Raw genomic sequence first — 27,906 nt, forward strand, 5'->3', positions numbered from 1 at the left:
TCATCTAAAACTCGAACAACTCCTCAACTGCATTTCCTCTAGACTTTCGGTCAGCAATATCATTATTCTCTTTGGGTGGAAATTCAGAGTCATCCTGCTAGGTTCTATGATGGCAGGTAATATGACCATCTTGTTCACCAGTAGGGGCCTTGGGGAGTGCTTGGTACACTCGGTAAATTTTCAGTATCAATTCCTTGAAAGATAGAATCCTTGCCTCATTCATCTCTTCCCCCAACACTCCAAATCCTATCACTTCATTTCTGCCCTTCTTTTTTGGTTCCATTAGAAGAAAAAGACTAATCCTATCAGTTCTGCCCTTTTGTTTCTGCTCTACTAATTCTGCCAGGAGGATTTTTTCAGAACACAGGGCCAAAGAGAAAGGGGAAAGTTGGTCCAGAGGAGGCTGGCCAGCCTATTCATGAATTTGGTCATGGTGGTGCTGTTAAAAAGTTAAAAACAGTTTGAAGCAACTCACTTGTTTACATTCTTCCCCTCTGTCCACTGCCTACCCTGTCCAAAGCCCAAATTCCTTTGCTTGACATTTAAGGAACCTCCAAATTCTGAAAATTTTTTCTTTTTCTTGGTTTTTCTTTTCCTTGGTTGTAAGTCAAACTTATTGTTTCTCAAATGGTCCTTTACATTTTCACTTCTGAGGACTTCCCTGACAGTCCAGTGGTTAAGACTCCATGCTTCCACTGCAGGGGGCGCAGGTTCGATCCAAGGTCGGGGAACTGAGATCCCACGTGCTTCGAGGCACGTCAAAAAAAAAAACCCCAGAAACAAAACAACATTTTCACTTCTGGACTTTCTGGAGAATATTTTTCTTGTGCCTGGAATATTCTCTGTCTTAAGTCTTACCATCCTTCAAGGCACAAGATATATCTAAACGCCTCTGAGGCCTTTGTGAACCGCCTGGGTATTCACTGAGCAATCCTGTCTTTGAACTCTTGTAGCACATACCTGTTCCTTCACTTGGCATTAACAAATGCCAACTTGTTTAATTTACCTTTTTATGCTATTTTCTCCATCTCTTGAGATTTTCTTTTATCCTGTGTCAAGCACACGCTTTTACAACCGGAAACCTCATTATATTTGATTTGACAAAGAGATTTTAAAAAAGCCAAATCAAATCCCTGAAGATAATGTTAGCAATTAAATTAATTGAGCGACCACTATGTTTAAGGAAGATTGCTTTCTAGTAGACTAGGGTGTGGGAGAAAGGAAAGATATAACTTTATCAAAAAGTTCTCCGTTCACAAGGAACTAGTCACTTCCTTGCCAAAGATGAAGCTGTTTTTGCGATGACTGTGCTTTTTGGGGTGAGCCAACTCAATTCTCATGTCCTGGCTCATTTTTGAGACTGCCATGCCTATGTGCCAAAAGGGGCAAGTAGGTTAGTCTTTCAGTACTGAATGCCTAATATAGAAACAGATATTTTTAATGGTAATGAATACATTCATCATATAAACAAAAGAAACCCAAACACTCTAAAAGCATAAAGTTAAGAGTAACCGTTCTTTACCTCACCCATCTCTAACGGTAACCACCGGCCTTTTATTCCTCCAACTAGACTACTCTATGCATCCCTGAACAAGCCCATACTGTGCTATTTTTAATCATACTTAAAAAAAAACAACTCCAGCTGCTGGCGATGCGGGCTTAATATATCGCACAGCTGTTAATTGTGGTTTCTTTTTGGGTAGCGGCACTTAGATGCGTATTTGCCTGAGTTTCCATTGCGGTAGGGAGGTGCAAACACATAAATACAAAAATAGCGCCAAGGTTCAAAGAAGTCCCAAGCTTGGCGCACCAAACCAGGCGGCGGCGGGAAGAACCAGGGATCAGCTCCAACCGTGAAAAACCGCTACCGACTCCGGCGGGTCGTGCGCGCCCAGCGCCCCCTCCCCACCGGCCGAGGACGCTCGCCCAGTTCCGGGACCTCCCCCTTCACCGAGGCTGTAGGGCCCAGCCCCGCCCCCAAAGGGCGGGGGCGGCGGGGCTTGCGCGCGCAAAAGCCCGGATGGGCCGCGGCTTCCGGCGCGCTGCGCTCGGACGGCAGGGGGCGCGCATCCGCCGTACCTCGGCCAGCTCGGCACCTTTGGGGGCCTGTGCGGCCCGGTGTGACTGGAAGGAAAATGGAGCAAGAAGCCTAGCCTGAGGGGTAGCTGTTACCCCTCTGACCGAGGTCCTGCCGCTTTTGCCGCTAGGAGCCTCCTCCTTCGGACCTAGTGAGTTCGAGCGCCCTGGCGGCCTGGGCCCGGCGAGTGGAATGGTCGCCGAGGCCCAAGGCGTCGGGCTTCCGCGCGCCCCGTGACGGGAACTAGGGAGCCTCGAGGTACGGCTCCCTCACCCACCCCGCCGACTCCAGGCGCGGCAAACCCCAATTAGTGAGCAGCAGGTATCGGCCTGGAAGCGCGTGGGCAGTTCTGGGTTTGCTTTGTGACTTGGGTCTCCCCGGTCGCTCTCGCCCCCCGCCTGTGCCGCGCGCGCAGCCTTTGTGCATTTCGTGGTGGGGGGCGCCGGGCATGTGGGTCTGTGGAGGTTTTGTTGGAAGGAGGCGAGGTTGTCGCCACTCGGGAGGAGGGCGGGTTTTCGGGGCCGCGCTCCCAGCGGGTGGGGGTTTGGGAGGGGGTTCCGCGGGCACGGGGGTAAAGGTCAAGTGCGCGGGGGGCGCTGCCGGGGGCGGGGGTGGTGTCAGAATAACGACAGGTGCCTGTTCGGTAGCTTGTATCTGTCGGGCGCTACGTCTGGGCGAGATTGGGCTGGTTCTGGGGACAGGTTGACTCAGCTTTTCCTGTGGGGCTGGTCAAGTTCGGACACGTTCCGCGTCGGTAGTAGAAGGAGCTAAGCCCTGACTTGTCTCCAGCTGGGGCTATTTAAACCATGCCTTTTCCCAGCTGTATTCACTGGCTGTTTGAGAGAGAGAACCTGTGGTCACCGACCTGTAGCATTTTCTGCTGATCTAGGTAAGGACCCACTTGCTAATAAAAGCATTATTTATCTCATTTCTATATGATTTGTCTTTTTTTTATGGGTATTTCAGTATTTCAAGTTTTTATCGTGTGTTTTCTTTTCGTACTCGTAGGCAAATGTGCAATACCAACATGTCTGTGTCTACTGATGGTGCTGTAAGCACCTCACAGATTCCAGCTTCGGAACAAGAGACCCTGGTTGGTATTTTTGTCTCCAGTGTAACTTTAGCAAAAATTTATTTTATGAGGTGATCAACTAGATTTCACAGACCCCAGTTATAGCATGGCTCTTTAAGTGAAGTTGTAGTACATAGCTTAAATTCCTGCCACTCAGGCATAACTGTGGAGCAAAAGTTACCTGTAAGAATCAATATTTATTTTCTTAGCTTTTTACCACACTGAATTAAAAGTCAGTTTCATTATCTTCTTAAGTATGGATGCTGAAGTTATGTTTATTATGTGACTGTTTTTTGTTTTTTTTCTGTTTTGACCTGTCAGTATTTAACTTTTGTAGAAGTCAGAAATAATTCATGCTTGTTGTAAAGATGTTAGGCATTACAGAAAAGTATAAAGTAAAAGCTGAAAATTCCAGTCTTCTGTTTTGACCATATCTGTCATATCTCCTTTTTAGATCTTTATCTGTGTGCATACCCACATATATATATGCACATGTGAGTTTTAATCTGTCGCGGTTCAGTTTGTTTTACTAAAATAGGATTATACTAGAGATGTTAAGCAAATAGCATCTATGTCAATCAATAAAACCTACAGAATTCTTTTTTAACAGCTGCATGGTAATCCACAGCATTAGTGTACCATTTAAGAAATTTATGCCTTTACTGATAGGTTTTCTAAAATTGCCTTTAGTTTTTGAGTATTACAGATGGTGCTGCCTTGCATATGTATCCTAACACAAGTGTTATGTGTAATAGTTTTCCTCTCTGTCAAAACTGAATATTATCACTGTTATTTTGCCCTTTTTTGGCAAAAGGTATTATATTATTGTGTAAGTGTGTATTTCCCTAATCTTCGGTGAGGTTGGGCATCACATCATTGGTTAAATCATTTGTTTCTTTTGGGGTTTGCTTGGTCTTATCTATACACTTTTCTTTTAGGCTTATTGTATTTTTCTTAATAATTTGTAATAGTTCTCTGTGTTTCAAGTGTATTTAATTTTTATCATTTACAAATGTTAAAAATTAACTTTGCTTATTTGTTCTTTTTCTCATTGAGAACATTTTTATAAAGTAAAATTTGACTTTTGCTGAAATTCAAAATTTCATATGTTTTGGAAGAACTCTCCCATCCCAAGATTATACAGATAAACTGCTGTATTTTCTTCTAGCATTTTTATTTTTACATCTAGAATTTATCTTTCTGTTCTTAAATGTAAGATTAATAATGGTATTGTCTTTTATAGTAGTTTTCTTATTAATGCATGTCTTTTAAGTCTTAATAAAAAGCTGATGGCTTTCCATTGGTGACTGTGACTTTGGGTTGTTTTATGTAGTTTGAAGTTAATATAGTATATATAAAATTTTAGAAGGAAAAAAAGTAACTTTTTATGTTTTCTGGGATAATTCATTCTTTAAATAGCCTGAAAGTAAAGCGCATATGTAAGCACATAGGAAAAAACATATGATCAGAACAATTAATGATTCAATACTACATTTATTGAAATACTACAAGTATTTTAAAACTTTCAGTTATTAAATAATATTATGTTGATTAGCTGGAAATAGGCAGTTTTCTTAAATCTTGTTCTGACGGTTAGATCCCGAACTGGGTTGCTGTCAGATTTCAAAGTTAGACAGGATGGGAGTATATTGAAGGGAGTGCAGAGGCACCAGTCTGTATAGGGGTGGCTGTGTAGCTGTAAAGATACTTGAGTTTTGAAGATTTTGATACAGCAACAGATAGGGAGAAAGAGCATAAACACATTACATCCCTGACCCCTTGCCAGATATTTTCTCAGTACAACTTGGAAAGCCTCTAGGTCAGAGGCAGGCAAACTACAGCCTATGGGCCAAATTTGGCCTGCTGCCTACTTTTGTGAATAAAGTTTTACCGAAATGGAGCCACATCCATTGGTTTACATATAATTTATGCTTCTGAGTCATACTATGTGGCGAGAAAAGCTGTAAACTGTTTACTGTCTGGCTCTTTAAAGAAAAAAATTAAACCCTGATCTAGTTGGCTGGCTCCTTCAATACAGGTCATATGTCTTATTTGTCATTTGTGTGTGTGTGCAATATCCAGTGCTGTCTGGTGCATGGCAGAAGCTCAATAAATGTTTGTCAAGTAGATATTTGGAATGTAGACCAACTAAAAGGCAGCATGATATTATAGTAGGAAGAAAATGCTGGCTTGCAGTTGAGGGATGTGAGTCTCAGTCTCCAGATCTGTTCTTAATTATCCTTGTCAGCTTGGGTTAAAGTTCGCCAGCGTTCAGGAACCTAATCTGTAGAAAGAAAAGATTGGTAAAAGGACCCACCATAAAGATTTACTCTTTTCTCTCGTATTTTGTAATTTAGTTTATAGTAAGCTCATTGGGGTATTCCATTTACCGTTGAGTTTGTAAGGTTGAGTTTGTAAGGTAATGAGCAGATGATAGAAATAGCTGGAGGAAAAAGAATAATTTTCACTGCCCTGGCATGGGTACTGTTTTTGATGGCAACTGATGATACTTGAGGGTTCTGTGATTATTTGCATAATAATTATATCCCAGCATTTTCTTCCCAAACACAGTCTGTGGTATTCAGTTTACATAGTTTATTACATTTAGTGAAAACATTATGACTTAGTTTTTGAGGTCTCTAATGTTGTGAGATAACATTGTGTTTGCTACCTTTATTGAAATTCTTTATGGATGAGTTTCCTGCAGGCTTATAGTTCCAGAATAATTTGGAAGTATAATAGCAACTCTGTGTTCTTTATAGGTTAGACCAAAGCCATTGCTTTTGAAGTTGCTGAAGTCTGTTGGTGCACAGAAGGACACCTATACTATGAAAGAGGTAAGCTGAACTAAGTTAAAAAGATAACTTAATGTCTTACTAGTTACGTATAGCCGTGGGGAGAAATTGGTCATATGGAGGGATTTTCAGTAAGCAGGAATGTTAAGTATTGTGGTCATTTGGACTATAATTTGAAGCTGAAAATTCAGTTTATACTCGAATTTCATTTGTCAGCCCGGAACTCAGACAAAGGGAAGCTCTTTAGGGGTTCTTAGCCATTTTGTGCTGTGAACCCACTTGACGCACTGGTAAAGTCTTAAGATTTAGCAGCAGATCTAATAAATGTAATTTGGAATTAGTGAGGAGCATAACTGATATTTTGAGACGTTTACATCAAGCATAGTATGTATGATATGAAAAATGCTTGTGATTTTATTGGTGACAAAATCACAGTTATTGTTAATACTTTGTGATTTGTTGCCTATGTTCATAATTGAAGGGCAAGCTAAATTTCAGTTAAAAGTTAGTGAAAATACAGACAAACATTTTTTTCCCATCCAAATTAATGGACCCCCTGAATTCTATCCAAGGACTTATTGGGCATTCATGGATCCCAGGTTAAGAACTTCTGCACTAGAGATACATGAGTACAGTATACTGATCTTTCTGGGATAGAGGTGAGCTGATTTGTGAACATATATTCTGTTTAATGGATACATTTCAATGTATTGTTCTCTAGCTTTAAATTTGTGCACAGAAGCATGTTCTTCATTGAGAGATGGGCCATCTTGGGGAAAATTTCGATGTGAATGAAATGTGACTCTTCCCCATCTCTCACACTTAGTTTATGGGGCTCAGATTACTTAAAACACTGAAGGACCTTACTTACATCAGCATAGTGGGCAAGAAAAGATTCCAGACCCTTTTCCTTTTTAGCCACATTCAGAAGTTTCCTTATGGGACGTTTGATAGAAAGAGTCTAGGTTCTCCTCCTTCTTCCTTTCCACTGTCTACCATCTCTTCCATCCATAGTCACATAGGAATATTCCTTTAAGTCTGAAGCCTGCTTAGCCATTTAAGTCTATAGACAGAGCTTGCAGGGAAGTGTCAAGGTAAATGATTTTGGGATGTTAACTTGGGTTTAACCTTATATTATCATTATATAACCAGTTAAGGAAACAAAAAAGTATGACTAGTAGTAGGTAGAAATAAGGAGAAAATTGATCAAGGTCATCATAAAGACTTAGAATGCTAATATTAAACCGTGTAACAGTGATGTATATATTGTCTGACACAGTGTTCAGTTGTAAAATCTTTGTTCTGTGGTATGTGGGAGAGTAATGAAAGCTAGTATGGGGTAGTAGAAAGCACACTGGGTTAGAAGTCAGAAGACCGGGTCAGTTTCTTATTTCTCATATCCTGATAACAATTCTATGAAATATCAGAAGGAGACAGTACTTGTAAAAGTACATTGTAAACTGTAAAACACCATATGTGTTTAGGTGGTTGTTAATAGGTTTGTATGTGGATGTCTTAAAAATGTATTGCCTACTTTGTTTTAATGCAGCACACAAAATATAATTTAACTGTATGTGCATGATTCAGGGTCATTATTTTGATTATTTATTGTGTAGATTATAATGATATCTTTAAGGGTTTATTTCATTCACTGAATTCTCCCAAACTCTTCTGTAGATGTAATTCGTCATTGTCTTCTCATCTGTGATGACCTCAGAGGTTGTTGAGGTATATGGTGTGCAGGACTATACTAAATGACTCCAGGTCACTGCTATATTTTAGTTGATGTTTTTGATTCTGCAACTTTTCATTGTGATCAGTGGTTTTGCATTTTGCTGCCTTTTCCTTTCTTCCTAATAAGTAGTACCTAGATATTTGGGCAAAGTTAAAGTCTGCCAAAAAAAGAGAAGACACATTTTAAAGTTTAAGTAAATCAGAAGCAGTGTCTCTACTTTAGTCAAATTAAAAGAAAAAGATATAAAATCAGCTTGTTTTTAAAAATTTTTTTTAGGAGTACAGAATGGTTGTTATTTAGATGGTTATTGATGTGGTTGCTGGTTGTTTAACTCTCTTCAGATAAATGAGATGTTACTGAATGTATTTGAAACAAACATTTAATTTTCTTTAATGCCCAGAAATCATATTTCTATTTCAGGTTATATTTTATCTTGGCCAGTATATTATGACTAAACGACTATATGATGAGAAACAACAGCATATTGTGTATTGTTCAAATGATCTTCTAGGGGATTTGTTTGGAGTGCCAAGCTTCTCTGTGAAAGAGCACAGGTAAGTTCTTTAGTCTACTGTAAAATGCCAGCTGGGCAAACATTTCAGTTCACCTCCATCCTCACTCCCTTTTGTCAGAGAAAATTGTTATTATATATAAAAGATGCTGAAATTTAATTTCTTAGTAAAATAGCATGTTACTTGAGAACCTGAGTTCTGGAATCTTACAGGCCTGGGTTTGAGACCCAGCTTAGTCATTTACTAGCTGTCAGACTAGGTAAATTGACTTACCCTCTTTAAGCCTTAAGTTTCCCCTGAATATGAAGTAGGAACAATGTAAATACCTTATGTGGAGGTTATAAAGAGGCAATGTGTAAGCATTTAAATATTAGCTACAGTAACTGCATATTAAAAAAATATTATTATTGCAGTCACTTCCAAAGACAGTCTTTATGATACCCTGTGGTAATTGCTTAAATTTGAGCCCTAGTTACTTTGAAGATCTTTTTCTTTGTCATATACCATTATGGCACTTAATCAACTGAATTTAACCCAGATAGCATTTCTAAAATTACTCTGCCGGGAACTTTTTTTTTTCAGACTTTTTTTTTTCAGTCATTCTTACTTTACATTTGGAATTCCTTGTTTCATGTTGTTAGTCTCTTTGCAGTGTATCTTAATGAGAAGAATACTTTTCACCTGAAACATTTACCTAGATTCTACTAGTGTTTAATGCTCAATAATATTGTAGCTAAAAAGATAATTAAGTGGGATATTTATAACTTTAAAATAACTTTATTATTATATGTATATATTCATTATTGAATATTAAGACGGAAAGCTAATGATAGGGGAAAAAAGACTGTAATTTGTCATCGAAAGGTATTTTTACTTGTCATTTTTACAACGTATTATGCACAGATGTGTTTTAACCCTGTTGTGAACATACTATATTTAATTTCATCCTGCTTTTAAATTAACATACAAGCTTCTTTCCATTGACAGGCGATATCTGTTTAATATTTATGTTATTTTATACTTGGCCTTGGGATATAAGCTCTAATTTTATAAGTTTAAGAAATAACTATATTGATAATTTTGCACCATCTGAGTATTGAATCTTGATAATGTTTGGAGCTGTAATTTCTGATACGGAAAGCACAAATTTAAAATTATCTTTGACTTGAATTCTAATGTGTTGAGAGGTTAAACACTGGGGAAACTACTGACTTGGGGAAAAGATACGAGTAGGAATATTGATTTTTTTTTTGTGAGTTTAAGGAGCTGTATCATCAGTCCCAAGGATGAAAAAAATTAGTTGGGATTGGCACTTTCCCCTTAACCTTGAGAGTTAGAAATGATATCTTGTAACCAGTAAATGTTCTCTAAAGTCATTAGTTGATGAAAAATGTACCATGACTTCACTGAGTATTGGCATAAGTGAATTGTTTCCTTATGCTCTAGGAGGGCAGAGATATGTTTTTATTTCATTCTCTTTTCCCCGATTTCTAGAACAGTGACTGGTACTCAGGCTGTATTAAATGACCGTATACTGCTCTGTCTTTTAATAAATTTTCAGATCAAGAAAGAAAATCCATTAGATGATTGGTCTTGATAAAAGTCAAAACTATAATGAGGGCTTCCCTGGTGGCGCAGTGGTTTGGAGTCTGCCTGCCGATGCAGCGGACACGGGTTCGTGCCCTGGTCCGGGAGGATCCCACACGCTGCGGAGCGGCTGGGCCCGTGAACAATGGCCGCTGAGCCTGCGCGTCCGGTGCTCCGCGGTGGGAGAGGCCACAGCAGTGAGAGGCCCGCATACCGGAAAAAAAAAAAAAAAAAAAAAAACTATAATGAAGTTCCTATATAATGGGTTTTGCATAACCTGCTATTTTTTTAGGCAGTCTTCGTCTGTGCCCGGAGCTAGATAAATTCTTTTCTGTTTGAAAATACGTATGTTAACCTGCCTCGTGTGTTCGCACCAATTCTCTGGGGACTTTTGCTAAAGTCTCAACAAGGCATGCTTCAGGAAATGGAGATGTGAAATCTTTGCACTAGGGAGACTTTAGTGATTATTAAACGTGGCTGCATGTAATCATTGTGCAAATAATTATTATGGTGGTTTTTAGTGTCTAGAAGCTTATCAGCACTTGAATGTAGTGATTTAAACTTTGGGTTGTAGCATGATAGTTTATACTAATATGCATTTAAAAGTCTTGTTAAGTCTAGTTAAATACATTTTATTTTAAAATGTACATGTTTTTTTTCTCTCTACAAGGAAAATATATACAATGATTTATAGAAACTTGGTGATAGTCAATCAGCAGGGTAAGTTCATTTTGAATTCCATAAGCATGTACTGTAAAAATATATTTAAGACATTCTGTGGATGTGCAGACATCTTATAATTGTGATTTGCTTTAAAAGTTGCTCTCATTGTATATTTAATTATAGTAAGGGTATGATAAATTTAACAGGAAGAAATACATATGAGCTAAAACAACATAATACTAAGTTTCTTATGCACATTTATTTGCAGTGGATATTTAAATATCCTATTACATAAATTTAAGCCTTGGGATATCAGGTTAGAATTTGCTTTGAAAAGTAGATAATTTCAAAATCTTCTGCATAGTAGCGATAGGAGCAAACCTTGAAACGTATTCAAAGGCTTAGGGAAGTAATACAGATACCTAGGCAGGGCCATTTGAAAGGAAGGGTCCTTGTCTTGTGTGTTTTTTATAATAGACAAAACTTTGTTTACCAGTTTGTTCAGGTGAGTGCCATTTTACTTCCCTTCCTTTAGACTTGTAGTTCTTAACTGGTTATTTTTGGGTTCCATATCCTGTTGATAATCTGATGAAAGTGCTAGGTTCTTATTCCATAACGTTACACCTAAACATACACAATGATATGCCGGTAAATGTTTAACAATCCACTCTACAGGGGAAGAGCCTTGATTTGTGGTTACTGGTTTCCATAATATAAATACTCTCAGCATGACCATTTTCAGCTGCAAACATGGAGTTGGGAAGAGATGTACACAGTTTGCTTGGGAGTGCTGGTAGGAGCTGGCTCCAATACACCACAGGCTTTTTTTTTTTAATTTATTTTTTTTTTACTTTATTTATTTTTGGTTGCATTGGATCTTTGTTGCTGCACGTGGGCTTTCTCTAGTTGGAACGTGCGGGCTTCTCATTGCGGTTTCTTCTCTCGTTGCAGAGCATGGGCTCTAGGTGTGCAGGCTTCAGTAGTTGCACCACAGGCTTCTTAAAATCCATTCTTTTTTTTTTTAATTTATTATTTATTTTTGGTTGCATTGGGTCTTTCTTGCTGCGTGCGTGCTTTCTCTAGTTTTGGCGAGCAGGGACCACTCTTCATTGCAGTGCATGGCCTTCTCATTGTGGTGGCTTCTCTTGTGGTGGAGCACGGGCTCTAGGTGTGCGGGCTTCGGTAGTTGTGGCTCGCGGACTCCAGAGCGCAGGCTCAGCAGTTATGGCACACGGGCTCAGTTGCTCCGCAGCATGTGGGATCTTCCCGAACCAGGCCTTGAACCCATGTCCCCTGCATTGGCAGGTGGGTTCTTAACCACTGCACCACCAGGGAACCCCAAAGTCCATTCTTGGTCTATAATTAAGAACTGTTCTCAGGGCTTCCCTGGTGGCTCAGTGGTTGAGAGTCCGCCTGCCGATGCAGGGGACACGGGTTCGTGACCCGGTCCAGGAAGATCCCACATGCCGCAGAGCGGCTAGGCCCATGAGCCATGGCCGCTGGGCCTGCGCGTCCAGAGCCTGTGCTCCACAACGGGAGAGGCCACAACAGTGAGAGGCCCGCATACCGCAAAAAAAAAAAAAAAAAAAAGAAAAAGAACTATTCTCAGCTTGTTCATTTTCCAGAACGAACTGACCACTCCTTAGTGCTCCCATTATTTCGTATCTAGATTTTATTGTTATATTACTTTGTTACACTTACTTACACAAGTGTGTCCTCTTCAGGTTTGCAGTCTGCAGTACACAGTACAGTGTTTATTAATACGACGTTTAGTAAATTTATTGAATTGAATACTTATTCTTCCAGAGTTAGGATTTAAGACCCAGAAAAGCACATCACTGTCTTATCCCAGAATAGAAGTAATTATTAGGTTGGTGACTTGACATTTTGTTTTACAAAGCCCTTTATGAAATCAAATGAAGGCAGATAAACAACTGTAGTATCTCTTGTAGTATTTTCAGTTTTCTGAAGTATTATTATCCCTGATGTATTCATTCATTCATTTAAATCTTGGTTGATTGCTAGGAAAATTATATTAATGAGATGGTAACCTGTAGATTACTTATGTTATTTCCATTCTGAGTTTGTTTCAGGTTTTAGTTTAATATAATTAACTTCAGAACTCCTGTATCATTGTTCTCAAACTTGTCACACTTAGTGCTTCCTTTTTCTTACATCTGTTTTGTAACATCTCTTATACTAAAACAAAATATAACCTATTTATATGGACAGCTTAAATCAGTATAATACCTTGCCCATAATATAAAAAATAAATAAACTGTTATGATAATGCATATAATTTCAAAATGTTAATACTCAGACCGGGCTTCAGTGTTAAGACGAAAATGTTTCCAAGGGAGTAGTAAAAGGTATTTGATTATGATCTTAGGTGATGGTATATACCCCACATCTGAAATTTTGACTTGAGCTCCAAGTCTGTACATCTACATACGGACTAAACCTACCTACCTGAAAGTTTTATCCACTTTTCAGTTTATCTTCCCATCCAAATCTGTTCATCATCTGAAGTTTTGAATTATACCACCCATTTATCCACCCAAGGTAGAATCTTGGAATTCTTGACTCCTTTCTCCTTTGCCTTGTATGTCAGACACCAGGTTCTTGTTGGTTTTTACCTTTTTAATTTCTCTGGAATTGATCTTTTTTTCCATGTCTTAGTTTAGACTTTAATGCTTTTCATTTATGTTATTGCAGTTGCTAATACTGGTTTCCCTGCCTCTGTTCTCTTTTTCTTCTATTTTGGTAGAGGGAGTTGTCACTCTTCTGCTTATAGTGACCATTTAGGGGTTCCTTATTGCTCGCTGGGTAAAATACTTGCTGTGAGCTAGCAAATCAATTTTATCTCTTAGATTAAACCTTTTTAATGGTGCGTGGCTGCAGCAGTGCCTTAGGGAGGAATGTGAAGTATTAGCTGGGGAGGATGCAGTGATTTGGGATTGGTGGCAGGAATATTGATTCTTGATATCTTTGTGCTGTTTAGCAAGACAGGCAGGATCCTTTATGATCCTGCTTACATTCCCATAGTAATGAAGTATCTGTAGTTCCTGCAACAAACACTGGTAGTTCACTTCTGAATGCTTTTTTCACAGTGTTTCCTCAGTCTGGAATAGCCTTTCCCAGTCGTACTTCCACATATTCTACTATGAAACCTCTCCTGATTCCTTGTTACTCAGACCTTGCCGCATCTCTACCAAATAACCGTTGCTTCATCTTCTCCATTAACTTATCTTATAATACTTCTTTTAGTGTGCTTATTTTATTGTACTTTATAACTATTCTTATGTATCTTCTGTATTAAAATTGAATTATCTATTTACGTCTCTAGTATTCAGCACAGGATGGCACTTGGAGACTACACGTTCAGTGTTGGTTAAAAGGTTAAATTGTATGAGGAGTTTGTTCTGGATAACATCTATTGAATAACCCTTGCTTTCCTAGTTTGTGATTCTTTGTTTTTATTTTCTGTCAGAACCATCAGATTCAGGCACATCTGTGAGTGAAAACAGGTGTCACCTTGAAGGTGGGAGTGTTCAAAAGGTAATCTTGAACTCATTCTACTATGATGTTTCTTGAAAATTGGGAGTGTTTAAAACAATGAATTTTTAGCTTCTTGGTGTTATAAGTTTGTGGGTTTTTTTTTGTTTTTTTCTCCCTTGAATGCTTAGGACCTTGTGCAAGAGCTACAGGAAGAGAAACCTTCATCTTCAGATTTGGTTTCTAGACCATCTACCTCATCTAGAAGGAGAGCAGTTAGTGAGACAGGTATATATGAATATTTAATTGGCACTTTCAAACAGCTTTTCAGTGTTCATTCTTTACTGAAATTAGTACATTTAGGCTTAATGAAATTGTGCTTTTTTGGTTTAGATGAATTTGAGTTTCTTATTTTTATATGATTTATTTGGTTTAAAAATTGCTTTCTTAGCAACATTTTTCTGGTTGACTATAGCAGGCACAATTTTACTGTGTCCTGCTGGATTTTATAGTTAGCCAGCTTTTTGCTATGCGTGGTAACAGAGGACAAGGATATAAACTCTATTTTAGTCATCATTCTTAGTCACCTTAACAGTTAAAGTATTTGTTTTTTCTAATAAATAAAACACACCAGTGAGTTTAAGAACAGAGAAATAGCATCTTAGAAATGAGGACGAGGTAAAGAAAATAGATGAGAGCATTTTTAACAGAGAAAACAGGAGGAGGCTGTTGCCTGATGAAAGTCATGATAACTAAAACTGTATGATTCGGTAGAGAAAAAAGAGTTTGGCAAATCAGTGAAGTAGAATAGATAAATCCAGAGTAGAGTTTTGTACATGAGGGCAAAGGGCAGCAAGTGCAGAGTAAATACATGGGAGTAGAACAAATGGTTATTTGGGGGGGAAAAAAATCAAATTATATCTGTGCCTTATGCCAAAATGAATACTAAATGAGTTGAAAAGATAAATGAAAAAAATTACAACATACTGAAATAGATTCACTTTAAATTTGACAGTGTTAATATCCTTATAAGTTTCCAAAAGTCAATAAGAAAAATATTAAAAATCCAACTTGTAAAAAAATTTTTTTTCATAGTAAATAGAAATGACTGATAAATATGAGGAGGAGTGGATTTTAGTGATTTAGCTTTATAGATAACAAAAAATGCAAAAAAGGTGTCTTTTCTGGTCTTTCAAATTAGGAAAGATGATTTTTTTTTTAACTTATCCTTGCTAACTATGTGTTGGCACTGATGCACTGTTGGTGTATCAATTCGTGTAAATTGGTTAACCTTTATGAATTATAAAAAGGCTTGGCTTTCTTACCGTTATCACAGTAATCCACTTCTAGGAATCTATCCTAAGGATATAATCAGAAATGCAAAGATTATATGTAGAGATATTAATTATAGCATTATTCATAGTTGAAAACATATATGATGCTAGAGAATGTCATCACTCTAGTCCAGGCCATTGTCATCTCTTACCAAGACCACTGCAGCAGCTTCTGATTTTCTGTTTCTAGTTACTTGCTCTTTCTGTCCTTCATCACAGTACCAAAAGGGATCATAAAAGGTAAATTGGATTGTGTCACTTCCCCACTTTGTTTATTTACCATTGACCTTCAAATAAAACCCACACTTTTATGTTGGCTTACAAGGCCCTGTTCTACCTTTAATCTGGGTTTTGGCCTTTTTCCCCACCTTCACTGTGTTTTAACTGCACTGATTGGTTTCTCAAACAAGTCAGAATTCTTTCCTGCTGTAAGGCTGTTTGCACAGTTTTTTCTGCCAGAAGTTCTTCTACCTCAGCCTTGTAAGACCAGCTCCTCATTTTTCTATTTTTGCTTAATTATTACTTTCTCAGAGAGGCTGTCCCTAACCACCTGGAAAAGTGGATCCCCTCTTGTTATTCTTTCCCTTAGCACCCTGCTTGTTTCCTTCATAGCACTCATTATAGCTTGTAAATGATCGTATTTTGGTTGCCTTGATGTTTGGACGTAAACTTCCTCTGGTGGTAGGGATGATGGCTGACTTCATTTTTGTATACCCACTGCCTCGCACTGTGCCAGACAGAAAGGAGGTGCTCGGATTTGTGGACTGAATGGTTCAATTATGATGAACCTATATTATGGATACCATATTCTGCAGCCATTAAAAGTAATGTAAAAGAATGTTTAAGAGAAAACAACCCCTGGGAAATCCCTGGCAGTCCAGTGGTTAGGACTCAGTGCTTTCACTGCAGGGGCCTGGTTTTGATCCCCGGGTGGGGAACTAAGATCTTGCAAGCCATGTGGTACGGCCAAAAAAAAAAAAAAGAAAACAACCCCAAATTGTACATATAGTGTGATATAAATATGTTTTTTAGACGGAAGTAAATTTTTTAAATGACAGCTGGAAAATTATTATGCTAAAATGTTATTAGTAGTTATCTCAATGGTAATATTATAGATGATTTACATTTAAATTTTTGTCTGTTTTTTAAAGATTTCTACTGTGAGTAATACAATACTTTAATAATCAGAAAAAAGCCCCAAATGTTATTAATAGAGTTAAAAAATATAGATCAACAGCATGGTTTTGGCCTTCTAGCCCTCATCTTTCAACCAAGATCACCTTTTCTTATAGGGAATACAAACATTAAGAACTTATATCAAGAACTTGTGATCTTGTAGAGATAAATACAAAATTAGAGGATATAAGCGTGTTTTGGGAATTCAGAGCAAGAAGAGATAACTTCTGACTAGGAAGATCAAGAGAGGGAAATGGAGTGAGCAAAGGTGTGAGTTGTACCTGTTTCAGGCATATGGATTATATTTTATTTAATCTCATAACCCTGTTAGATACTTAACATATAAGGCTGCAGTGAGCACCCTTGCTCATAAATCCTTAAATGATTATGCAGATATTTGTCTAGGATAGAGAAACTGCCCATAAAATGTTACACTGTTTTGCGTTTTTACCAGTAGTGTATAAAAAGTTCTTTCTCCCAAATCTCTGAGACTGTCTCTCATTTTAATTTGTCATTCTCATGAGTGAAACATGGTATCTCATTTCAATTTGCATTTCCTTGATCACTGAGAGGTAAGCCATTTTTCATGTTTATTAGTCTTTTGTGTTTTATGCATTGCCCTTTCATATCTTTGACTCTTTTTTAAATTAAGTTTGTCTTTTACTTGGTTGGTAGGAGGTCTTTATATAAAGTGGGTATTAATCATTTTTTATTATGTGTTGCAGATTTTTTTTCAGTCTGACATTTGCCTTTTAACTTCTTTTTTATAGTATTTTATTTTGCCATGTAAGCCTTAAGTAACTACCTTAATCTTGATAGTCTTTTTCTTGAGGGCTTTGTAGTGTCACATCATACTTTCCCACCCCGGTATATTCTCTTACATAAGTAGTTGGATGGTTTTGTTCCTTGTATTTGGTATTTTAATCCACTTGGAATTCATTTTTATGTCTGGTGTAAGGTAGGACTCTTCATTTATGTTCCTGACAGATTTGGTAACATTCTCACTTTAAGTCAGAGATAATTTCTTATTTAAAATAAAATGGACCAGGGACTTCCTGGCCGTCCACTGGTTAAGACTCCGTGCTTCCACTGCAGGGGGTGCAGGTTCGATCCCTGGTTGGAGAACTAAGATCCCTCATGCCGTGCGGCCAAAAAATAAATAAAATAAAATGGACCAGTTTTAACTGGTTTTGATTCCTGTTGAAAATACTGGATACTAAGGAAATTGAAACATTAGGAATACATTCTACGTAAGTTAAACAGTTGGTTCTTTCCAGGAAAAAAAGTGAAATCTTATATCCTAAATTCTGATTTTGACAGAAAAATCGTAGACTGGTTAATAAAAGGTCTAGATGGATTAAATTAATTGTGAGTTGATAAAGTTCTGAAACAAGCTTTAAAGCTTTTAAAAATGTAGTGTTCTGCTATAACTCTAAGTTGGACAGATCCAATGAGAGTGTTGACTTTTGAAACAGTAGTAATTCACTATTTTTCTCTGTTTAATTTCATTGAAACAATTTTAGTACAGATAGGTAACTTAAGACAGCTCAATTTCTAAATACATTATAGTATAGCAATTTAATTAACTTGTTTTTCTTTACATATTCAGAAGAAAATTCAGATGAATTACCTGGTGAACGACAAAGAAAGCGCCACAAATCTGATAATATTTCCCTTTCCTTTGATGAAAGCCTTGCTCTGTGTGTAATAAGGGAGATATGTTGTGAAAGAAGCAGTAGCAGTGAATCGACAGGGACTCCATCAAATCCGGTAAGCCTCTCATTTTAAATAAAACAGGACTCTCTTATTTTTAGTCTAGTTCTGGCAGTCCTAATAAGCGTCCAGATAGAATGCACATGTATGATATGTGATTGCTGCTTGATTGCTGCTATACACTTGGTAAAATTTTCTTTCAAATGAAACTGTATAGATCTTCCCCACTCCCAACCCCGGGTTTGCGGAGAAGGGTGGAAGATAATGGAGTTGCACTGGAGTGTGTTGGTAAAATTAGTACCTATGTTAGTTATTAATGTCACCCTACATATTGGAGAACCTTTGTGGGCCACGGCACCAAAGATATCTTAAGATTCTAAGCAATTTTGTTTTGCATATTTAGAGTAAATATATCTTGTTACAGCTCTCAGCAAATAAGTGAACATAGCCTTATATCTACATTTGCCATACGTAGGTCTAGACATCAGGGAAGGTCTTTTTAATAAGGCTGTGAAATATTGGTATATTATTGCATGCATGATGGGAAAGTATCAGTACTTTTTGATCATTGATACAAAATTCCAAAGTATTTGCCAGCATTAACATTCTTAAGAGATATCACTGAAGGAGGTTTTGTAAAGAAGTTTTTGCTAACAAGAATGCTTGACAAATGGAATGTTTTCTTTCTTGTCATTACACATTTGTCTTTAAAATGTTATTAAAATTGGAATCTTTATTTGTGATATGGCAACATTTCATGGCGATTATTCTGGATATTAGTGATTATTTTATAGTTCTCTAGAAGATGTAAAGGATTGAACCAAATGTGATAGTAACCATATTCTTTTTATGTATTATTCTTTATTATCTTTACATTTTTTTCTTCCAAAGCAGTGATTTTATGGATGCAGAGGTGCCTTCTGGAGTTAGTACTTAATAGAGCTGTTACTCATGTAGGCCACTAGATGGCATGGTGAGCTCCTCCAAGAGCAAGTTCTTCATTCAGTAGATATTTGCGTCTTTTCTATGCCAGGTTCCATTTGGCACTGGAGATACAGTGGTGGTCAAGGTAGTTATGATCCCTGCCCTCATTGGGAGATAGATCATCAGCAATCAAACAAATAATTAAAATACTGAACAAATGCTATGAAAAAAATACAGGTTCTTGAGAACAAATATGTGTGATCTAAAAATTGAATCCAATTAAATAAAACTTGATGTGTCACCAACTTCATGTTTGGATAATTTTATTCCTTACAAATGGTTTTAATACAACGACTATGCGCCATTTAAACTTACAGTCTTTATTACAGTTGTTTCAGAATTCTAGCTAAATGGTATTAAAAGTCCTTGTTCTTTCTACCTGGGACACTGCCTTGTTATCAAAGCAGTATAGAGGGTATTTCTTTTTGTTAGTCCTATTCTACGCTCTCTTCTAAAAATCCTCTCTGTTAAAGATCTATTGTTTTTGAGGCAAAGTCCCTAGTTGTGAAAGCTTTTGGTAAGGCTAATTTTTTTCCTTCATTTTAGCTTACGTCACATTATTTGGTCTTGTCATTCACCAATTTGTGAAGGGAGTTAAAGGAAAGTGCATTTGCCTCCCATCTTTTCTTTCTTTTGGGTTTAATACATTGGGGGAACTAAGGCTATATTCTAGGCTCTATACCAGGCAATTAACATATTTTATCACCTCAGCAGCCTCAAACTCCATTTATAGATGGGAAAACTAAGACTTGGGTGTTTCAAATAACCTGTTTAAGATCACATAACTAATAATTGTCACAATTGGAATTCAGAAAAACAGGGATTTTAAGATCTTTCCAGATCAAGCCTGTCTGATACTTTTTAAATATACAGTATTTAAGAGTTTTTAAGTTTTTCTTTTTTGAACATTAGCTAAACTTTTGAAAAACTTTTTTTTTAAAATTTATTTATTTGTTTATTTTTGGCTGCGTTGGGTCTTCACTGCTGTGCGAGGCCTTTCTCTAGTTGCGGCGAGCTGGGGCTATGTGCGGGCTTCTCATTGCCGTGGCTTCTCTTGTTGTGGAGCACAGGCTCTAGGTGCGCGGGCTTCAGTAGTTGTGGCTCATGGGCTCTGGAGTGCAGGCTCAGTAGTTGTGGCGCACGGGCGTAGTTACTCTGCAGCATGTGGGATCTTCCTGGACCAGGGCTCGAACCCGTGTCCCCAGCACTGGCAGGCGGATTCTTAACTACTGCACCACCAGGGAAGTCCTGAAAACGACTTTTAATTTTGCTTTCTTCATAGAACCCTAGAATAGGAGTGGGCAAACTTTTTCTGTAAGGAGATGGATAGTAACTGTTTGGGGCTTTGCAGGCCATATGGTATCTGTTTCAGCTACTCAACTCTATGGCTGTGAGGCAAAAACGGCCATAGACAACAAGTCTAATAGGCAACGGGCACGGGTGTGTTCAGTAAAACTTTATTTATAAAAATAGATGGGTGTTGAGGCACAGTTTGCTGACTCCTGCCATAGAAGATGCTTTCTGAAACTTAATGTTTATTGTGATTTTTACCCCCTTATTCTAAACATAGTACACTAAAGCCTAGTTAATTGAAGTGTCCAGTTTCTTAGGTTATTAGAGCTGTTATTGTATTCTAGCTTGACTTGTGATTTTAATGTGATTGTTAATACAGCCTTTGTTTTAGGAATTAGAACTGCAGTTCAATGAATGTTGCTTTTACTACTACTTTCCTATCATCATGGTTTAAAACAGTCTTTTGACCTAAGTGGTTGTAAAATAAATACCTTGTTTTTGTTTTTATAAATGACGGGAATATTAGAGATCATTTAATCCAAACTCATGTGTCATAGATGAAATAGCTGTGGCCTTTACAAGCTAAATATGTCTAGGTTGAAAGTTCCTTAGTGGCAAATCTAGAATAAGAATGTATGTATCCTGACTACTAGACCAAAATACTTTTTCTAGTTCTAGCCCTCTGCTTTGTGTATGTTCCTACCCTTAGCCACTGATGGCAAATACTATGGGACTGAAGGTTCTCTTAGGTTCTTATACTATTAATCAGTTTTAAAATGAATCACATGAGCAGACACAGAATTTTAAAAATAGATTTAAAAAATTATATCTGAAAGCTCTTCCAAAGAAATTATTCTCAAAGTTCATTAAACATAAATCATAATTATTGTATATGTTGTAGCTACTAGCATTCTACCTACCAGTTGGAAGATATAAAGATGATTGAGACATGGTCTTAACTCTTAAAGTATGTATAATTCAGATAAGAAACGTGTACAAAATTATGTTTTGCAAAATTTGTGTGTGCAAATATATAATAATAATATAAGTAGCACAGATAATTAAAGGTGGGGAGTGCTCTTTTAGTTATAGTATTGACAAAGGCTTTGGCAAAAAAGGATGAGCAGAATTTGAAAACTATCAAGTTATTCCAGCTAGAGGGAAGGTGTGGAAGTTGAAGTTTGGCTTAGGAAACAGTCTAGATCTGGTTAATGTTCTTGTTTAGTGGGGATAGGGGGGTGTCTAGTTGGAGATAATATGAAAATGTTAAAATAGACTTCCTGTATGTACCTTGAATACCAAGGGAATTTGGCCTTTTCTTTTATATAATGGGGTTTTGAACAGAGAAAATATTTATCTAATCATAACCCAGAAGCTTAACCTAGTGTCAGTGTGCAGGATGGAACTGAGGGGGAATTAGGTGCACAGGGAAGAGTTAAGCTGTTACAGGCCAACAGGTAATGTACATTAAGTCGCTTTTTTTCCGCCTCTATTTTAGGATCTTGATGCTGGTGTAAGTGAACATTCAGGTGATTGGTTGGATCAGGATTCAGTTTCAGATCAATTCAGTGTAGAATTTGAAGTTGAGTCTCTGGATTCAGAAGATTATAGCCTTAGTGAAGAAGGACAAGAACTCTCAGATGAAGATGATGAGGTAGTTTTTTTTTCTCTGATTACATTCTAAAGTTCTTAAATACTTTCCATATTCGTTGACTGATGAGATTGAAATAATAATGTATTCAAATTTCACATCACAATCTTTGACTCTTGATTTATTCAAACTAGAATATTGGTTTGTGGACTTGAGGCTTTGTAATTCCTTGTTGTCTTATTTATATTTTTAAAAATGTAATGTCAAGAAGTCAGTAGGCCTTAATGAGCATTCTTATAATAGTCTACTCGTTTTTAAAAATATTTAATTCAATTCTCCTTTTTCATTTTTAATTTATGAAAAAGTAAAGCATGCATGCAGTTAAAAGTCACATACTACCACCAGATCTGTTTCCTGGAAGTGACCAGCTTCAACATTTCTAGCTATTTCACTGTAATTTAATACTTCCATATTTATAAAACAAAAATGCTTGTACTGAATATTTTACTTTATTTATTTTAAACATCCCTGTATGTTGGCTTTTTACCATAGTGGGTGAGGATTTTACCATCCTCCATTTCTCCCCCTTTATATTCACTCATTCCATGGCACCTTTGTCTCAGATATCTCATATATAACATAATTGGACCCCCGTATTTGCGAGTTCCACATTGGTGGATTCAACCAAGTGCAGCTTGGAAATATTCGAGTAAAAAAAAAAAAAAATTCCAAGAAGTTCCAAAATGCAAAACTTGAATTTGCTGTGGGCCATCAACTATTTACATAGCATTTACGTTGTATTTAAAACTTTTCATATAGCATTTATTAGGTATTATAAGTAATCTAGAGATGATTTGAAGTGTAGGGGAGGATGTGCATAGATTGTATGCAAATACTATGCCATCTTACATAAGGGACTTGGGCATCTGCAGATTTAGGTATCCTTATGGGTCCTGGAACCAGTCTGCCCACAGATACGGAGGGATGACTGAGTACATGTTGTTTGTTTAGGACTTATCACTTATCACTAAGAAGCCTTACTGGTTGAAGAAAAAAGGTGAATTGATGCTAATGTTTTTTTTGTTTTTCTTTTTCTTAGGTATATCGAGTTACTGTGTATCAGGCAGGGGAGAGTGATACAGATTCATTTGAAGAAGATCCTGAAATTTCCTTAGCTGTAAGTATACATTTACTTTTTCAAGGAATCAAAAAATAACATTGAAGTCAAGATTAGAAAAATATGTCTAGTCTACTTCTTGACATGAGGTAGTTTTTATAAAGTTAACATTTATTTTTTAAGTTTTAATGGTTTAAAATATTTTTGTTCTTTTATTGGGTTGGGATCTGTTGCTATACTTTTTAGTTTTTTTGTGTTGGAATTTGAACTTTTGAAGAACTTCATTATGGAAAATTTTGGGTATGTACAGCATAGAGAATAGTATAATGTATCTCCGTTGTACTTATCACTCAGGTCTAACAGTTACCAATATTTTGCCAATCTTATCAAATATGAATATCATATTGATTTGTATTAGAATATGTGGTGGGATTTTCTATTAAAGAAATCTGGACTTAAACATTTACATTTCATGCTTCACAGGGTTCCTCAGGTATTGGATGTGTGTTTTTTTAACCAAATATTATTGCTTTAATTTTTGTTCTTAAATACTGCTTTTTGTTATATTTGGATAGGAAATCTCAGTTTTCTCTTTCTGAGATAGAAACAATTATTAATTATCCAAATACTAAAAAGGAGGAGAAATTGTAAAATCTTAGGAAAATATTTTGCTATATTAGAAAATAATTCAAGTAACTAGTTGAGTCATTTGATGTCAGGCTGAGTGAAATGTTTTAGACATAGATCTTGTAATTTATCGGACTCTTGAAGCACTTTCTTCCTGTATTACAAGACCTGTCTTTGGTTTTATCATTTAGTAGATACCTGCTTTTACAACTTGAAAGAACCATTGTGGGAGAATGAAGTTTCCACCCTTATTGCTAATATCTTACGTCATTTGTCAGGCAACTTAAAAATGGTTACATTATTCATGGCAAGATAGGAAGGACCTCTTATGGCAAGTTTTACACGCACAGTGTCCTCAGGCAAGAACCATGCTTCTCGTAAGGCAGGAAGATAAGGGATATGTTCAGTAAAGAGGCTTGGAATGTGAGGGAATTTGTTATCCAGATTGCATAGTGGGTGGAAAGGTTTGAGAAATAAGTTGGAATAAGGATGAAGCAATGAGCAGTTACAGAGACGAGAAGACAGAAAAGGATAGACAAGTAAGGGGCATACATTCTGGATAGTGACAAGGATGGCAGAGTTTATCTGGCTGTGATTGCTGAAAAGAATGTTTTAGCATTTCCTTTGTGGGTGTAGTTAGGGAACACCCAGTTGAGCCCTGGTTTTAGAGCACTTCTAAGAGAGTCTTAGTCAATGGCAGACTGGTTGATAGTTTTGTCTAGATTGATTTGGTGGACTGGGCACAGTATCAGGTTTGAGCCTTTAAGGGAGTGGAGTGGGTACAGGCTTCATTACAGAGAAGATCCCATAGCACTTGCTTCAGCTAAATGAACCAACTCTGTCCTTGAACAGATAACTTTACAGGTACATGGTTAAGGTCATGGTGAATACGTTTTTCATTTTAGAATTCTTAGCATAGTTTGGCTGGGAAAAAAATGTATTTACAAGCTCATGCTTGAGGAAAGACTGTTGAGTGCTTTATATAAGACATGAAATGCTGAAAATTGAGCTGTATGATACATTTTACCTTAGACATATTGAACAAGTTGCTAGCGTTGCTGTGACTGGTTATTGAAGGGTTACGGAAGCTAACTGTCTTGTTTCCTTGAAGGACTATTGGAAATGTACTTCATGCAGTGAAATGAATCCTCCCCTTCCACCTCATTGCAACAGATGTTGGGCCCTTCGTGAAAATTGGCTTCCTGAAGATAAAGGGAAAGATAAAGGGAAAATGTCTGAGAAAGCCAAACTAGAAAACTCAGCACAAGTAGAAGAGGGCTTTGATGTCCCTGACTGTAAGAAATCTACAGTGAATGATTCCAAAGAATCATGTGTTGAGGAAAATGATGATAAGATCACACAAGCCTCCCTATCCCAAGAAAGTGAGGACTATTCTCAGCCATCAACATCTAATAGTATCATTTATAGTAGCCAAGAAGATGTCAAAGAGTTGGAGAGGGAAGAAACACAAGACAAAGAAGAAAGTGTGGAATCTAGTTTTCCTCTTAATGCCATTGAACCTTGTGTGATTTGCCAAGGTCGACCTAAAAATGGTTGCATAGTCCATGGCAAAACAGGACATCTTATGGCATGCTTTACATGTGCAAAGAAGCTAAAGAAAAGGAATAAGCCCTGCCCCGTATGCAGACAACCAATTCAAATGATTGTGCTAACTTATTTCCCCTAGTTGAACTACCTATAAAAGTAGAATTATATATTTCTAACTATATAAGCCCCAAAATTTAGACATGAAATTTATTTTTATTTTTTTAGCTGTATCAAAGCAAGAAAGTATCTTACTACATGTAGATTTCTCCCAATAGTGAATAGTTACTTCCTTTTAGGAAAATGCCCCTTCTGTTGATATTTTATATTTGGGTTTTAATGTAATTTGGATTGGATATAGAGTTCATCCTTTACCCCTCTACCCCCCCTTTTTTTTTTTTTTTGGGCTGCAGTGCTCTGCATGTGGATCTTAGTTCCCCAGGCAGGGATCAAACCTGCGCCCCCTGCAGTGGTAGTGCAGAGTCTTAACCACTGTACCATCAGGGAAATTCCTACCGCTCGTTATTTAAAATAATTTCCACTTTCTCTTAAATGAGAAGTATCTGACCTTTTAAAAAATATATAAGTAGGACATTTAAATGTAACTTATTCAGTACCTTTCATGTAAGGAGGAAAAGTTCGTGTGAAAGATTTAATATTTAAATTTTACATACTCTTAAACTTTCCAATCCTTAGTTTCTCTAGTCTTTCAGAGCCTCTTAAAATAAGTCCCCTACATACGAACCTTCAAATTGCCAACTTTCAAAGATGCGAATGTGAGCTAGCATGTCCAATCACGAAAGTTCACGTGAGTGGAGTACGTTGTCACGTGCGTGCATCCCCTACAAATGGTTGTGCTTTTGTGTACTTTACTGTGTAGAGTACAGTAGTATAGTATCTTTATTTCAAGCCCAGGATGTCTGGAAGCAAGCATAAAAGCAGCAGTGATGTAGCTGATACTGCTGATGGAAACAAAAGTGAAAATAATTGAGAGTGGAGTGACAAGAGGAAGAAGTAACAGAAGAACCAAAGAGATTCACGATGCAGAAAATGGCAAGGGTTTTTTCTTTATTTGAGGAGGCACTGTTAGTTTTTGAGGCACAGGACCCGAACGTAGAGTGGTACACGAAGGTTGCAGCAGCCGTTAAGAATGCAATCCAGTGCTACCGTGTTATCTATGAGGAGAAAAAAAAGAGCTACTACCCAGACATCATGGGATCGGTTTTTCAAGAGGGTAGGTAGAATTGAATCCAGCAAGGAACCAGAACCTGTGCCATCAACGTCAGGTGTGAGTGAAATTGTAGCTTGCCCTCCATCTCCTGTTGCTGACAATCCTTCAGCTCTGTCATCTCCCACCTCTTCTCCCTCCTTCAGTCAGTAACTCTTCTTGCCTGTTCACTTGATGCCAGCCCCTGTATGCCAGCTGTTGTACTACTGTACTTTTCAAGGTACTGTACTGTAAGATTAAAAATGTTTTCTTTATTTTTTGTGTTTGTTTTTTATGTATTATTTGTGTGAAAATATTATAAACCTATTACAGTACAGTACTATATAGCCGATTGTGTTAGTTGTGTTAGGTACCTAGGCTAATTTTGTTGGACTTATGAACAAATTGGTCTTACGAACGGGCTCTCGGAACTGAACTCGTTCGTTGCAGGGGACTTACCGTATTCTTTCTAGATAAAAGAAATAGGTAGATCGTTTTGGTGCTATGTAAGTAGCACTTATATATTTCTCATTCTCCAGTCTCTTTGATATGGTAAGGGATATAATAAACAGAAGGACTGTTTGTTTTTATACTAGCTGAAATTGTCCTAACTTCTCTAAATTGTCCAAAAATTATAAGAATGACATCCTATAAGAATGATGAGATCAGAACATAAAATTCTGAAATAACTCTCAAACTGTATAGATTAACATCTTGATTTATATTAAATCTTCAACAAAATAGTGGAAAATAACAACTTTGATTTAAGGTCCCAGTGTATTTCTCCCATATATGTCAGTCGTACATTCTCTGGTGAGGACAATAAAATTAACTGAGCTATGAGTTTAGAACAGAACTGAGGGATAATTTTGCACAGCAAGTTTGTGTGCCAGTTACAGAACATTGTATTAAACTTTAAAAACAAAAACCACACACACATATGACTTACCCATATATAGATATGTAAGTAATGGCTGAAGGGATCAGCACCTTAGCCAAAGAGTGGTCCTCAAATAAAGTAAAGCTTTATTAATTTGGGATTTATAATACTTCAACTAGAACTAAGTAGAATTGATCCTCTCTGAGGACAGAGAAATAAAAATGAGATTATAAACACTGTATAGTCAGCCCTCCATACCTGTGGATTCAGCATCCATGGATTTAACCAACCACTGGTTTGGAAATATTCAGGAAAAAGATTCCAGAAAGTTTCAAAAAGAACACTTGAATTTGCTGTGCACTGGCAACTACATAGTATTTACATTGTGTCAGGTGTTTGAATCTAGAGATTTAAAGTATATGGGAGGATGTGCATAGGTTATATGCAAATACCATATCATTTTATATAAGGGACTTGAGCATCGAAGATATTGGTGTCCCGGG

General features: G+C 37.1%; 2 protein-coding genes across 6 annotated transcripts in view; one reads left to right on the top strand and one right to left on the bottom strand.

The window, feature by feature from the left end:
• The first annotated feature begins 1,948 nt into the window (after positions 1-1,948).
• Positions 1,949-27,452, top strand: MDM2 (MDM2 proto-oncogene). 5 transcript variants are annotated; one of them, XM_029205683.1, is made up of 12 exons: positions 1,949-2,398; positions 2,898-2,966; positions 3,086-3,170; positions 5,912-5,986; positions 8,100-8,233; positions 10,449-10,498; positions 13,932-13,999; positions 14,128-14,224; positions 18,056-18,216; positions 21,935-22,090; positions 23,127-23,204; positions 24,883-27,452. In XM_029205683.1, exons 3-12 carry the CDS (start codon positions 3,090-3,092, stop codon positions 25,456-25,458), a joined length of 1,476 nt encoding a protein of 491 aa, XP_029061516.1. In that variant the 5' UTR covers positions 1,949-2,398; positions 2,898-2,966; positions 3,086-3,089; the 3' UTR covers positions 25,459-27,452. The 5 variants fall into 5 exon arrangements, with proteins under 5 accessions (XP_029061516.1, XP_029061518.1, XP_029061519.1 ...); XM_029205685.1 differs by having other exon boundaries at positions 1,949-2,335; XM_029205686.1 differs by having other exon boundaries at positions 1,949-2,228.
• The window catches only part of CPM (carboxypeptidase M), a 127,698-nt gene continuing 104,181 nt past the window's right edge, over positions 4,390-27,906 (bottom strand). Inside the window, exons 9-10 of the mRNA XM_029205689.1 lie at positions 15,262-15,295; positions 4,390-5,433 (exon numbers count right to left, since the gene is read on the bottom strand). Of these exons, the coding sequence (XP_029061522.1) occupies positions 5,429-5,433; positions 15,262-15,295 (39 nt within the window). The 3' untranslated portion in view covers positions 4,390-5,428. The remainder of the gene's footprint in view (positions 5,434-15,261; positions 15,296-27,906) is intronic.

The sequence above is a fragment of the Monodon monoceros genome, unplaced genomic scaffold (assembly GCF_005190385.1).
Source record: "Monodon monoceros isolate NGI ecotype Baffin Bay Population unplaced genomic scaffold, NGI_Narwhal_1 Super_Scaffold_6, whole genome shotgun sequence".
Classification (NCBI taxonomy): Eukaryota; Metazoa; Chordata; class Mammalia; order Artiodactyla; family Monodontidae; genus Monodon; species Monodon monoceros.